A 15,600-nucleotide genomic window follows, 5' to 3' on the forward strand; every position below is an offset into this window, starting at 1 on the left:
CTCATAGTTTTCATGTGACGTCACATGAAAACTATGTATTCGGAGGGGCAAAAAATGGATATGTACAACCAATAGCTATTGATCACTGATGTCATTTTTGCAGACATTTAAAAATAAACTCATAAAATGAAATCAAGGACATTGCATAAAAAAAAAAGAAACAATCGAAATATGACAACTATTTTGGTTGAATTTTGCTATAAACACTTTCTAAACTCCCCCCATTTCAATTAGGTTTATTTATAAAAAAAATCAAAAATACTTTATTGATCCCAAAGGGAAGTTAAATGTTGTTGTAGCTCATTAAATTAAATTCTCCAGAAAGTTATTGTAGATTACACCAATTCACAACAAATGTCTCCTCAAAGCACCTTACAAAAAATAATCTCAGTTCAATCATAAAACAAAATGTTGTGGAAAAGAGCTCCTCAAATTTTAGCTTTTGAACAGGCAACATGTTCAAAAGAAGCACAAATGGGCGGAAACCTACCCAATCTGGCAACCGGACTGTGTTGGATGTCACGTGACTATTGTGCGTCACACATGCTGTTGCTATGCAGAATATCGGCTGTTGGGAAAATGACACAGTTACGCAAAGAAGCTGTAAAAGGAGCGCAATCTTTTGCTGTTAATTGACAACACTAAGAAAACCAGAAAAGAAGGTCCAAGGGCAACACATTTCACAGGTCAGTGAAATGTTTACATTTTTATTTTTTAAAAGATAAATATGTCGAAGAAGTGTAAGTTAGCTTTCCTAGTTTGACTTTGATAACATTAAGTCTGTTACCCAATTCGGTATATTTCGATTAACACTAAAAAAAGGCGACCTAGAAACTCTGAGCAGGTGTTTAAATGAGCTAATCAACCGCCGCTAGTGTTCAGACGATCACTTATTAATAAAAGCAAAAATAAACATCAAGCCTGAAAACATGAAAACTGTAACGGATTGAATGTTTTGTTCTTTGTGTGGGAAATATTTAACGTTTAATGTATGTTTTTCGGTGTTGATGCTCTTGATGAGCTGGACTAGCTAGTCCTATCGCTAGAGGAGCTTTTGTCAGTGGTTGCCATGGCAACGAGTCTGCGCGGAGAAGACACAAAGAGCGGGAAAAAACCTGGATGTCAGTGTTTTTGAGCATTATTTTAGCGTTATTTTCCTTTTGCTGTTGCGGACTGCAGCACTTCTAATAAGTTTAATAATCGCCAAAAACTGAATTAAACGTTTCGTTTGTTTGTAGAAAGTGGGAATATTCAATATTTCATAAACTATAGTTGTTAAATTTGAACTTCCTATGGCTCCTACAGTGGCAATTATATGTAAAATTAAACTAATTATCAAATATGAAGGAGAAATGCGTTAGGTGCTCTCTTGAATACTGACAGAAACCAAGCTGTTTATGGGTTTATATGTAGATACAATATATATTTAACATTTTAAGAGATTGGAAATTTTCTCAGCTTTATTTTAAGCCATATTTTACAGAAATAAGACAAGAAATAATGGCACTACATGCTGGTCTTTCATTGCAACAGCTGGTTTTACATGAACATTATTCAGTGAGTATTAGTGGCGCCTGCAGGTGTAGATCACTAGCCATAGCGGCTAACAGGCGCTGTCCTACCCAGTCATATATGCGTATAGGTCTTCCTTCCTGCTTCTTCTGGAAGAAAGACAGAGGTTGAAGATGTGCCGCCCCCTCCACCGCTTTCCCCCGGGGTGGGAGCCAGATTTTTGAGGGAGATCAAGTGAGGGCTCCGGAGAGTTTTCACGGAAATGAAGGCACTCTTAAAAGACACCCACAGGGTTCTGCTGGGCAGCTTTTGCTTTGTGTTGCATCATGCCTGGCAGAAAAGCAAGTCCCCAGGTTAAGGACAGCCAGAGAGAGAGAGGAGGGGGAGCGGGATGAGAGGAAATGGCATCCAAATAAAAAAAATAAAAATAAAAACCCTGAGCCCTCCAGGAAGTTTCCCCAACCACCTTTGTGGCGTTGCCATATTTCCTGTTTCTCCTTTAAGAGGATTTTCTGTCCTCTTTCTTTCAGCGTCCTTTTTCTTTTATGATGGTATTTTTTCCCCTCCTTTTCTTCAGGCGCTGCAGCTCTTTTTCATAGTGTGCCAGGTTTTTGTTGAGCCAGGACTCTGTCTCACGTCTCTATCTTACACTTTTCTCTCCATGTAGGTCTGTTTCTTCCCGTTAGCCCAGTGTCACTCGTCTTCTTTACTCCCAATCATTTCTTCAGACTCTTTTCTGCTTTTTCTCTCTGAATCCTTTGATCGGCAGCCAGAGTGGCTTCTTGTTCTCCTCCCTTCACTGTCTTTGTCTCCTTCCATCTCAGCTTGATTAAAATGTGAAACACATTTCATTGTTTCTTCTGTCCTGAGATCCTGAAACGATATTTTCCTCCTGATTATCAAATCTTTGCTGTGTTTGAAGCAGGATTGGGCACGACGAGCTAAAAAGATGCTGTGCTGACTCTAAACTGCTAATCATAATTGGTAGTTTGGCTAACGCTAAAATGCTACACCAATATGATATTTAGCGAACACTAACGCTAAAGTCCTAACTGCTCTTGAAAGAATTCAATTTAAATTTATTTTTTGCATGTTCCATAAAGTTCTTAGATATTGAACTTATGTTTATACCTTGTTCTCTACTGTTCCATCCATCCATCCATCCATCCATCCATCCATCCATCCATCCATCCATCCATCCATCCATCCATCTTCTTCCTCTTATCCGGGTCGGGTCGCAGGGGCAGCAGCTTCAGAAGGGAGGCCCAGACTTCCCTCCCCAGCCACTTGTTCCAGCTCCTCTGGGGAACCCCAAGGCGTTCCCAAGCCAGCTGAGAGACATCGTCCCCCCAGCGTGTCCTGGGTCTTCCTCGGGGCCTCCTCCCGGTGGGACATGCCCGGAACATGTCCTGGAGGTGTCCAGGAGGCATCCTGACCAGATGCCCAAGCCTCAACTGGCTCCTCTCGACGTGGAGGAGCAGCGGCTCTACTCTGAGTCCCTCCTGGATGACCGAGCTTCTCTCTCTAAGGGAGAGCCCAGCCACCCTGAGGAGGAAACCCATTTCGGCCGCCTGTATCCGTGATCTCGTTCTTTCAGTCATGACCCAAAGCTCATGACCATAGATGAGGGTGGGAACGTAGATCGACCGGTAAATCGAGAGCTTCGCTTTTTGACTCAGCTGTCTCTTCACCACAACGGACCGGTACAGCGCCTTCTTCACGGCAGACGCTGCCCCAATCCACCTGTCGATCTCCCGCTCCCTTCTTCCCTCATTCGGGAACAAGATCCCCAGATACTTAAACTCCTCCACTTGAGGCAGGACAACCCCCCTGACCCGGAGAAGGCACTCTACCCTTTTCCAGCTCTACTGTTTCAAATAAAGTTATTGTGAAAAAATAAAGAACATCAGGACAGGAAACAGAACTGCAGTGTCGTTTTCACCCATTTCAGAATAAGAGCATGAATATAAATAGCCAACTTCTTATACAATTCTTGAGTCATTGATCAAATCTTCAGCACTAATGTCAAACTTTATTAAAGTAAGAGTTTACAGTGCTTTTGTAAACTGGTGCTTTTGAATTTATCTGGAAAAATTAATTTAGACAATTAATGGATGTTTTCAAGGTTAGCAAGAATGCTGAAGCTAATACTAAAGACGATGAGGGAGAAAACAGTCAATAGCCAAAATTTCAACACATGTCAAATTTTATTGAACTGAAAGTTTACAAAACAGATACGTAAATTAGTGCTTTTTAAGGTATCTGTTAAAATTAATTTAGGGGAAGCTAAGTGTGCTAAATGTTTTAAGTTAGCAAAAATGATAAGCTAAAAATTAGCTCTGTCATTAGCAGATTAGTGGAAGTTTGTACTAACTACTAGTAACACGATGCCAGCTCAGTGTTAACCTGGCTTAAAAACATTATTTCTTGTAAAATTCCACCTTAATTCTGCTAATATTATGTCTGAATTGTTTTAAATAATAAAGCTACTTTTTGAAAAATATTTTCTGTTATTTAAATAAAAATGTAGAAAAAAGTAAAAAGCGAGGAAAAATAATGATTTAAGATCAGATCTGCTGAAAAAAGCTGGTAGTGATTTCTGTACTGTTACAGTTGTGAGAAATATTTCTTAAAAATCAACTATTATTTCACATGTGAATTATTTCAGGCATAAAAATCCTGAATCTATTCGTCGTTCCTTCTCCATGCTTGTGAAGTTTCATACTTTTTCACCAAACGTTTGTCATCGTTTAATAAAGTAACCAGGTATCGTGCAGCAGCTTCTCTGACAGCTGGGGCCTCTTCCCAGGGAACTGTGGGTAATATTTTTCCACTGAATAATCACGTTTGTTATTCCAGCGGTGTAACAGCAGCAGCGGGCGGGGGGGGGGATAAAAAAATCAATATGAAATCAAATGAATATCTCTGCTGCCCCAAAAAGAGGGACACAGAGACTGAGTCCTGCAGCGCCATCAGTCATCTGAAAGAGCCAGGCGTGTTCTGCAGCCAGCAAGCCGTGTGGGGATATGAATGAGTAATGTTCCTCTGTACCTTAACAGCTATTTTCCTGAGTGCCCTTGAGCAAGTCACTTAACCTCCCACTGCTCCAGTGGAGCAACACGAGCAGATCAGCAGGAGGTGAAAGCTGTTTTTCTGCACAGCTCCGCGGCCGTTCGCAGATCCAAAATACGTAGAACGACGAAAAACAGAATAAGTTGCTGTTTTTATTCTGTTTTAAAGCTAAAAAATGATTAAAAATCTGCGCAGCATGCATCCTGGTTCTGAATGGAAGGACTCAGCATTTTGGAGCTGATAATGAATTAGTTTCCTCCCAGCTGAATGTACACAGAAAACAGGCTAAACTGTAGAAAAAGGCTGCAGGAAGTCATCACTTTGATAGCTTCAAACCTGTTCGTTCATCCGTCTCTTCTTTACATTTTCCCTCCAATCAGCCATAAATTCATCCTTTAACTGGTCTGGATTCAGCTCTTCAGCTTTTCTTCCAAATTTGGCTCCTTTTTCACAGTTTCAGTCCGGTTCTTAACCATTTTCACAGAAATATCAGACAGACACAGAAAAGAAAGAAATATACTTGAAATTTATTCTTTATGATAAAGAATTGAGGAAGTGAGAACAAAAAGGCAAAACCGAGAGATTTTGAACTATTCTATTATTTTGTGTTCTCTTTTTTTTGTGATCTTTCGCTACGTTCAGACAGCAGCTTTTGATGATCACATTTTTTGGATGAAATCCACAACCGCAGTCAGACTTCTGTGTGAACGGTTTACGACTCCTAATTGAAGAAGAACGTTGACGTCACACAGCAGCGCGATGTTTATGGAAGTAATACGGCCGGCGCCGGCGCTTATGGATCAATTTCAGAGTTATCCAGACCCTATGGTGTCATCACCAAATCATAACAAGATGAAGGAAGTTAATAACTAGAGAGTATTGGTCTTCAGTTTCTGTAGATTCGTCTGTTTGGATGTGGAGTCGGAGCGAAGACCGATGGGATTGATGTGAGGCGTTCACTGACAGACTCCTTTCATAATGTCATAATTATCATTCTGAGCCGTTGTTTAGATTTACAGCGTCTGACTTCTTCTGGTGCAGAATTATGACGCATGTGTCATGTCAAACTGCGGACACTTTCAAAACAACCGGATACTATTTTGTTTCACATATGCAAGTGGCTCAAATCGGATTATTTTGTGGTGAAGAAGTTGGAGTTGAGTCACATTTAGCTGCTGTGTAAATGTAGCCTTAGATCTATGATTTATCTTTTGTGATTTGTAGTTTCGTTGAGTTTTTGTTCATCTCCCATAAGTTTCCTCTTTGGGTGCCTTACCGCCAGCCCTGTTTATTCTGCTTTAATCCAACTCCAGTCCGTTTGTCCAGTTCATTTGGGGCGTGTGAATGCTAATGGACCCAAAAAATCAAACTCTGGTCCTGCAGACTTTGCTCTGGGTTTGGTTGAAGTGAACTCTGCTTTGGTTTGAATGCATATGTCAACGCCAAGCGGACCAGAGACTGACCAAAAGCAGGAAGTCGACTACAACTCAGGGCATTCTGGGTAAATACTTCCAAAACAGATATGTTAGCTTAGCGCTAGAGGGAGAAATTACTCCTGGTCTTTATCCAAAAACAAAAGACAAATCCTCAAACCACTAAAATCTGATACCACTTCATTTTTGTTTCCATTTTGTCAGGACAGAAGTTGCGCCCAACTTCTTCAGGAGGTTTTAGTGTTATTTTCTTCAGTGGTTCTTGTTGCAGCGCCCCCACAGGCCAGGAGGGGAACCGTTTTTTCAGAGGTTTTGGTTGGTTTGACTCAGAGCAGAGAGAAAGAGAACCACAGCAGCTGGAGACGGAACAGATGATGAAGTTTTGGTCTCGAACCAAACCGAGTTTACCGGACTATCAGGTGGACTGTTAGTTTCCAAGCTTGCATTCAGCCACAGCTGCTCCTCATCACATCTGACTGGTTCGTTTGGTTCCCCTGTCATCTCCTCCCCAGCCTCTGGGTTTTATAGTTCAGGTAACAGATTCTCCCGTTAACATGTAGTAGAGTGACGATAACAATGAACGTTCAGACTCCATGAACTAATCTGAAGATGATTCCTCCATGCTGGCTTCTGTTTTGGTTCATTCACAGCTCAGGAAGTGAACTTTTCTGTTTGATTTGAAAATACTGAATGTACTAAATGTAAGCTTGTTGGTCAGTTTCATTTCATCCTTAGACTCTAATGAATTCAGGTATCAGTTTCTGAATGTTTTTTCGTCCTGGTTTTCTCTTCCTCTGCAGTGCAACAACGACTACGCCCCGGTGTGCGGCTCCAACAACAAGAACTACCAGAACGAGTGTTTCCTCCGCAGAGACGCCTGCAAGCTGCAGTCTGAAGTCCTTATTATGTCAGAGGGAGACTGTCCTGCCGGTACGCGGATTTATATCATAGCACACACACATGAACACACACACAGCTGCAGAGGAGCCTAGAACACTGAGCAAATGCACAAACATGTTTGGGGAGAGTTTATTGTTGTCAGGAGGGAAAGTTCCTGCAGATATAAGGTGGAAGAATGGAGCAACTCCTAAAATAATAAAGAAATTAATAGACTTTTAACTTTGCTTCATGAAGTAGATGCATTAATCTGAGTTAAAATAAATATCGATGCTTCCTGTGATCCTCTCCATCATGCTGCAGATGAACCTGAGGCTCAAACCCTGACTCATATTGACCTACTCTTGTCTTTTTAGTGCTTGTGGGTTTTCAGCTTCTGTTTCTACATCTGCTTTCTGCTCAGATCAATGGCGTTTCCTGACTTGCTCTGATCTTTGATCGACTTTTTCACAACTTTAGCCTTTTTTATGCTGGGGAATCCACTGATCCTCATCAAACTGCACTGGACGCCCTGGGAGAAGTTTGTCTTGAATTGTGTTTTGATCCTAATTTCATCCATGGTGGTGTTGGTTAGCTGTTGGTCCTGGTTCTTCCTGAATCTGTGAGGTTGTTTTGATGTAAAGTTATCATGGCTGCAACTTTTCTGCTTTTCTCTGGATTAAACTATTGCTAACGCTGACCAATAAATAATTTGTTAAAACATTGTTTACCTTTCAAACGCGCTAACAAATTTTTTTGTCAATAACAGGAAAAGGGATTTATTCTTTTATAAATATAAATATATACAACCTAACAACTTCCACTATTATGCTAATATGGGAGCTAATTTTTCATTTTGTGCTTTAGGTAACTTTAAAAACATTTAGCTAACTTTAGCTTCCCCTTAATTTTTCTGGATAAATTCTAAAGCACTAATTTAGCTTTTCTGTGTTGAACTTTTGGTTTTTGACTGTTAAGAGTAAACGTTTATATTCATGCTCTTATTTTGAAGTGGTTGAAGTCTGTTCACCCAGCAGTTCCATTTCCTCTTCTCATGTTCTCCACCCGTGACGCAGTTTAACAGATGACATTTACTTTGTACCCAGAATGCATCGCTGTAGGACTACCTAGTTCTGTTGTAGTCAAAATTAGCAACCAAAATTAGCAACATAGTTACCAAAACTCAACAACTAAAAACTCAAACCATGAGAGAAAGGTCTGTTCCAAAGAGTCACTTAATGAAGGGAGGCATACCATGTAACTGAACGTTTACAGAACAGCCAAATAATTTAGCGCTTTAGAATTTATCAGGAAAAATTAATTTAGGTGAAGCTAACCTTTACATCTAAGAACAGGAAGGATAATTCAAAACAAAAGTTATACGACTGATCAACAAGTGGAAGTTATTCAGTCGGCAAATTTATTTTAACATCACTATGAAGAAAAATGCTGTTTTTAATGCATTTCAAAGTCATTCAGAAAGTGGGCAGAGCCAAGAGACAGTTAGGGGCGTGACCAAATGTGGGGAGGACAAGAGGGAATAAGCAGAGATCAGGAAGAAAGACAATATGTTGCCAATTTGGCACTTTGTTGCTATATTTACCAACTTTTTAGATCAATCTAGTGACTTTTTTTCAAACAGTGACAAATCTAGACATATTACTGGAAATATTTATGGTGACAGCATATGAAGCGGCGATTTCTCTGCTGAACAGTTGTAACCAATAGGAAAATTCAACTGCAGTAGCCTGTTCAACCCAAAGAGGGCAGCACTGAGACGACTTTCAGGCAAAAATACTGCAGAACTAAACAAATTTACACTAAAATGTCAAAATCAGCACAGAAACATGAAGTTCAAACATTTAAGGATTAATTTAGAGAGTTTATTAGCCAAAAATAAGTTAATTTATGGTTTAGTTACACTTTAAAGAAACATTGCTTCAGAAATATTGTCCATATTCTGTACTAATATGAATCTATCTAATGCGTATCATCGTCTTGTGTTTAATTCAACTCTCTGGTTGCATTATGATCCTCTGCTAGCTGCAGAAAACAGCTAACATTTAATTAGCACAGATTTGTTTTGTTGCAATAGAGGCTGTTTATCTGGCAGACCAACAGAGACTTTATATAATTACACACACAGTTACTCCAGCTGATTCCAGTAATTTATCTATGAAATTTATCTTTTTTCTTTTTTTGATCTAACAGCCTTTATTCATTGTGTTTTTATGAGCCGCTTTCATTGATGGCATCACCTGAGCCTCGTCTTTCCCCCTCTGGAAAGAGAAAAGACTTGGTGTCATTTTTACACATAATTGGGATTAGAGTTAGCTGATGAAGCTTGGTGTTGAAGCGGTTGAAGCGCCTGCGTGGGCGTCGCAGGTCGGAGAGGTCGGAAAGGTGGCGCTCTCCATTAGCCGTGCTGTGAAGAGCAGGAGTGCTGCATAAAGAATGCATCACTATTTCTGATCACTCACTGAGCATTCAGCAACATTTCTCTGTGAATTTTAGTTCACAGAGCTAAAAGTCTCCTGGATCTCTGGCAACATTTAGACCAAATGAAGCCCAATAAGTCTAAACTTGGTTTGTTTATTTGTACTCAAAACAGCTGCACAGCTAAAAGCTGAAGATGCTGATTTCTAGTCAACATGTCCCTCATTCTGTTTGTTATTGATGAAAAAGTACTAATTCAATTGACAGGTTATTTTACTCATAATATGGAAAATATCTTACTATAAGTGAATTCATCTGCCAGTGGAACTAGGAACGTTTTCAGTAATATTTAGGAATAATTTACCTAAATATTTGTTGCTGAAAAGTTACACGTAAGTTTGTTTTTTTATTTCAACTGTACAAACATATTTACACAAGAAACTAGACAAAAATATTTGGTAAGATTCTTGTTTTTGCAATGCACATATTAAACTACATAAAGATTAAATAAAATTGCAACAAATTGAACTGAAATGAAAATAGATAAAATCTCAATAGGAAAATAAAAAAAAGTTAAACTGGAAAACATAAAAATACACAAAATTAAGTGAATTAAAATAAATTTAAAAATTTTATTTTAATTAAACAGAATGAGAGATGTTCACTAGAAATCAGCCTTTTTAGGTTTTAGCTGAGTAGCTTTTATTTTTTTATTTTATTTTGTTTTAGACAACAACAGTTGGCAAAATGTGTTTTTACAGTGCTCGGTTTGTCTGTTCTCAATAAAGCTAACTTTTTTTTTCATATGGCACTTTTAATTTCTTACTTAATGGAAATAACGCAGTTACAAACTGTTTTTTCTCTCCTTTAGCAGCATAGCGACAAACATTTGCACACATCTGTTATAGAAACTGTTGCCATTAGCATGTATACCCTCACGGTGCGTTTAAAGACGGCTCGGAAAAACACGATCCCACCTGTTAGCATCAGATTAAACCTTTGTGACGGCGGTCCAGTAGTTTTAGTTTTTTCAGACTTTGGTTCATTTTTAGGTGCAGAATTCAAAAAGTCTTGTGATTATGTTTATGTCAATTGGGCAGTGAAACAAGATAATCCTTTAAAATAATCTATTAAATTATTGTTGGTGTTTTGTCGCCATTTTGCGTGTCGTAATTTGCCCAAAGCTGACAAACTGCTTGTGTGGAGGAAAAAAATCCATTTCACATCAGTTAAAAAGGCTAAAAAATAGATTCATGATCACAAAAATAAAGGATATTACATCTATAATTTCAGTATGTTTTAGTTTTATAAACACATGATTTAGTTTCAGTTTATAGTTTTTTCCATTAATTACAATCAATGAACATTTTTGTCAGTTTTTGACAAAATGTTCATTAACTATAATAACTTTGTTATGGAGCTGGTTTGTATAAAAACACCCCATCTGGACTGAATTAATCTTGGTATTAATTTCTTTCATTTTTGTTTTCTGTCTTTGCCACTTTAATCCTTAAGTGACACGCTTAGCGGGATGAGCTGGTTGAAAGAGGAATCTACCAGCTAATGAGTCACGTTGTGAATAATGTGCTGATGGTTGAGGCTGAGCAGCTCCACTGGCGAGGTGATGCGCGGCGCGTTGTAGAGCTATGTGAATCAGACTGGCTGACTCAGTTAGCTGCTCTGACAGAAGTCCATTAAAGGAGCCGTGAATGGAGAGGAACTGTGTGTGTGTGTGTGTGTGTGTGTGTGTGTGTGTGTGTGTGTGTGTGTGCGTGTGTGTGTGCGTGTGTGTGTGTGTGTGCGCAGTCACATGAACCATCCAGTCTGTTTTGAGCTCCTGTGTTTGCTATTGAAGCCATGTGATGACTCTGTGTGTGTGTGTGTGTGTGTGTGTGTGTGTGTGTGTGTGTGTGTGTGTGTGTGTGTGTGTGTGTGTGTGTGTGTGTGTGTGTGTGTGTGTGTGTGTGTGATCCAGTTCTGAATCATCTGGCAGAGCAGCAGCATAAAGACTCTTTTCTTTCATGCAGCATTTAGAAAAGCTAATTCAGGATTTGTGAACAGGGAGGCTGTTGTGGTTCCTGTCCCGTTATTCTGGCTAAACGAGGTCACTGTACACAAATATTCAGTGTGTGTGAATGAATAGACGTCCTACAGCGGCCACACCGTCTCTTCTCAGCTGCTTTTTTACTCACTCTGATTTATGACTGAATTAACTTTTCCTGACAACGACACAATGACTGCAAGCCATTTCATTCTCTGTTAAAGGGCCGGTGTCGTGTTTTCCAGACGCACAGAGACGTTTTGTAGCACAGTAAAGTAGGGCTGAAAAACGTATCACAAAATAAGCGTTTCATATTGGTTAATAATATCAATAATTATTGATTAGTTTTTATGAATTACAGCCGAGCTAGTGGCGTGCCATTTCCTAGCAACAGGTCGTTGCTAGGTAACCAAAGAGTGAGTGAGTTAGTTGATTCCACCCAATGTGCTTAGCTAACAGTAGAGGTTGAGTGACTAAAGTTTTTCCTCTGTTTGCATCTCCCAGAATGCTGTGCGGTTCTGGATCAGAGTTCAGTGAATATTCTATATTTTAAATATTGAATATTCTGTCAGATGTATTATTATTGATATTGAACATGTGTCTGTCGTGATATATATCGTTATTGATTTATTGGCCAGCCCTACAAAAAGCCGGTTCACTATTTTACTTTCAGATATTATTAAAATGCTAAAAGTATCAAATATGACTTAAAACAGATCTGACTTTGTAATTTAATGCCTTGAAATTGGGCCTCTGTCTCTTTAAGAAGCTCCTGCTCTTTCTGAAGCTCCGCCTTCAGGAAGTCATCCCAACATGGCTCCTCTGTTAACCCCTTAACAACATTTATACCAGAGTTACCCTGAGAAGTAGCTCCTAACTTGAGCTTAGCAGGGGTTTGCTAATTGTTGCTGACTAGTCTGAAGGAGCTGAGTGGGGGAGGAGCTGTGCCTCGAAGGCGGAGCTAGGTCACAGCTGAATGGTTGCCATGGAGATTAAAGGATTTCTCAAACATGCATGAAAGAATCAGAAACATGCCAGGTTTGTTTTCGGTGAGGGAATAACATTATAACATGATGGAAAGATATAAAAAAAGGACTTTTACATAATACTGTCCCTGTAATATAGAACATTTCTAGAAAAAACAAGGAAATATGAGTTTGAAAAGTCAAACATTTTCAAGTTTTGAAACTCTGAAAATTTCTGAAATTAATCTCAAAATTTCTGAGTTTTTTGGCAGGAATATACTCCTTTTTTTGTGCGTAAATGCCAAAAATGGCCCTTATGCACCGTCATAGATTTTACATTCTTCTTTTAATTGTCTTTAATTGCTGGAAGCTGTTTATCAATAACAGCTTTATAAAGTTTCACACATCACTGTGTTGTAAACCATCCTGGATGGACGGCTTCGTCCTCTCAGACTCCATCATCAGCATATTTTTATTTATGAAGCTAGATATCCTCCTTCATGTTGGATTTTCTCTTTTTCTGAGAACTTATTTTTGCTTTTGGTGCCTAAAGTCTGGAATAAACTTGAAATCTTTTCAGTTTTCTGCTCCGTCTTGTTGAACTGTCTCAGGAATCATCTGCAGCTCAGCTCTATTCCTTTTTTCTCCTTAATTTCGACCCACTGGTGATAAATATCTGTTTGCTTTATAATAATCAAAGTGTGAAATGAAAACAAAGTTTCAGGGGGTTTGTGTGGTAACCACGGTAACCAGGACGCCCCCTGCCTGTGTGGGAGCGGCCTTACGTAACCGTTAAACACGACACTTTCTTGTGGGGGAACAATGGTGGGCGGGACTTCCTGTGATGTAGCCCGCGCTGTGCTGCCATTGGTCGGTTTTCTCAGCTAAATCACCGTTAAAACTTTCATAATATGAAGAGAGAGATGTCACGTTTGCGGCAGCAGGGTGATGGTGTTTATCTCCCGATCTGTTCCACTCGCTCTCCATCCTGCTAAAATCCTGTTAGCAGAAAGCGAGCAGCGTGTGATGGAGACGCGCTCAAAGCCGGTTTCCTGCTGAGGGCCGGGAGATTACACCACAAAGCTGCCGGTTAAACAGCAAACTCCCAGTCAGGAGGAGATAAAGGGGAAAAAAATATGGACCTATCTTTACATCAGCAGAAAACATTCAGCAGATCATCATTAAGTTTATAACATTTCAGCAACAAGGCAGTTCAAAGTGCTTCACATCATGAAAACACAGGACCCAGTTTTAAACACGTTCGCCGCTCTGTGCCGTCTCTGCGGTGGCTTCATGGGAGTCTTTATGGCTGGGAAGAGCCGTCTGCTGCTGCTGGAGACGGCAGCGACCGGGCCGCTCAGACGGAGCGCAGACAGCCAGACGAGTAGAGTCAGTCTGTCCAGCAAGCTGAATGTGGCGCTACTCTACTGGACAGCTCTGCAGTTAGACTGGAAACCAGTGACTGGAGTGGGAGTGAACCAAACAATGACTGGGCTAAATAGGCTGGGAGGCTTTAAAAAAGCCTCATTTTAGTCATTAAAACACCAAATATACCTTAATATGCATTACTGTGCATTAGTTATGCATATTTCTGGGCATAATAATGAATATTATTAATAAAATAATCAGACAAATGAAAATGGCAAATTCTGCAGATTTTCAACTTTATTTTATACAAAATTAGAAATAGGGCTCCAAATAAAAATGATCCTAATGGTTACTCATGATATTTAACATTGAAAATGATTTTTGGTTTAAATACTTAAACATTTTGTGACAATATTAGAAATGCATTAAAAGATGCAAATAAACAAATAATTTAATTACTTTTTAAAATAAGACAAATATTTTGTCGACTGATGCATGTTTATTCTAAAATATATATATTACATTTTTGGCTTGGTTTTGGCAGTTTTGGTTATTTCACAGCGATTTGTCCTGAATGACACCAGCACCGCTAATCCACCTCCTTTGCTTTTGCTGCTCTCCTTTAAATCTCTGCCTGACATAAAAGAAATTCCTGCGAACTTTAATCTTTCATTGTGCGAATCTCGTTTCCCTCCTGATGGAAATCCTGACCTGCCGTATCTGGAGGGAGCAGCAGGTGTTTGCAGAACCCGACCGGCTCCCAGACGGTCCGGTCCAAACAGCAAACAGACGGCCTGCTGGGAGAAACTTTCATGCTAAGCATGCAAACATGGCCGCCTTTCATGTTCTCAACAGCAGCTGCTGCAGGGAGCCGAAAATATCAGATTGTGACATTTACTGAAAACCGGAATTAGAAGGAAAAATAAAAAAGTTCTTTTTCTGTTCTGGTTACCTTCAGCCGAGGAGAATAAAGTTGTGATTTAAAGTCAGCGGACGGGAAAGCTCCAGAGGAAGCTGATTAGCCCAGGATGGCAGCTCTTCCTGAACACACCAGGAGGAAAGTTAAGCTTTAGCTTAGCCAAGCGAAGCAAAACCTCAACGTCTCCCTGCTTCCTCCCCACAGGGGAGCGAAGCAGCAGCAGCTCCTGAACGTCCAGAACAAAAATGTCTCCGTCCAGACGGATCAAATCATTACGACCTGCACTGTCCAAACTGTATGCTATATGCCAAAAGCCCCAAGCTTTAACTATGCAGGGGCCACATTTTAATTCTTTTCACCAATTAAAAAATATGTTACAAAATAATATTCACTTTTTTACCTGCACAACAATAAATAAAAGTTAATATTTTACATTTGACTTAATTTTTTTACAGTTATTTTGCGTTTTTTTTTATTCTCAGGAACAAAAGTAAGAAACTTTGCCATATTTAGCCAAAGATAATGGATGGATGTGAGTAAAAACTTGCTAGATTAAAAGAAACTAAACTGAACATATTTTTAAGAAGATGTAAACTTGCCATGGAAAATCTCATCCTTAAAGAATAAAAAGTGTGGGAGAGCAAATTTGTACCATTCTTGGATCGCGGTTATGGGCCACACATAACTAATCCAGGGGCCACAAACGGCCCCCGGGTCCCACTTTGGACCCCCCTGCTCTACCCAGAGACGTTTTCTTCTCCATCTCTGACGGTTCAAACTGCGATATGTTATTCATCTGAGCGCCTCCGCTGGTATTGTTCTGAAGCTAAAGGTTTTTATTGATTTAACACGAACCCCTTCTGACTGCAGCCTGATCCTCCAAGCTAAGCCTTTTCACGAAACACTGCACACTTAGTGTCCCGCATGCTCCAAGGTCAATAAAAGCCTGCAGACTGAAAGGCGATGGAGGAGGCAGTG

General features: G+C 39.7%; 1 protein-coding gene across 1 annotated transcript in view; it reads left to right on the forward strand.

The window, feature by feature from the left end:
- tmeff2a (transmembrane protein with EGF-like and two follistatin-like domains 2a) overlaps positions 1-15,600 on the forward strand; it is a 120,088-nt gene that overhangs the window by 43,290 nt on the left and 61,198 nt on the right. Inside the window, exon 3 of the mRNA XM_015008225.2 lies at positions 6,818-6,947. Within this exon, the coding sequence (XP_014863711.1) occupies positions 6,818-6,947 (130 nt within the window). The remainder of the gene's footprint in view (positions 1-6,817; positions 6,948-15,600) is intronic.

The sequence above is a fragment of the Poecilia mexicana genome, unplaced genomic scaffold (assembly GCF_051168715.1).
Source record: "Poecilia mexicana isolate PSO_F unplaced genomic scaffold, ASM5116871v1 scaffold_2, whole genome shotgun sequence".
NCBI classification, from domain to species: domain Eukaryota; kingdom Metazoa; phylum Chordata; class Actinopteri; order Cyprinodontiformes; family Poeciliidae; genus Poecilia; species Poecilia mexicana.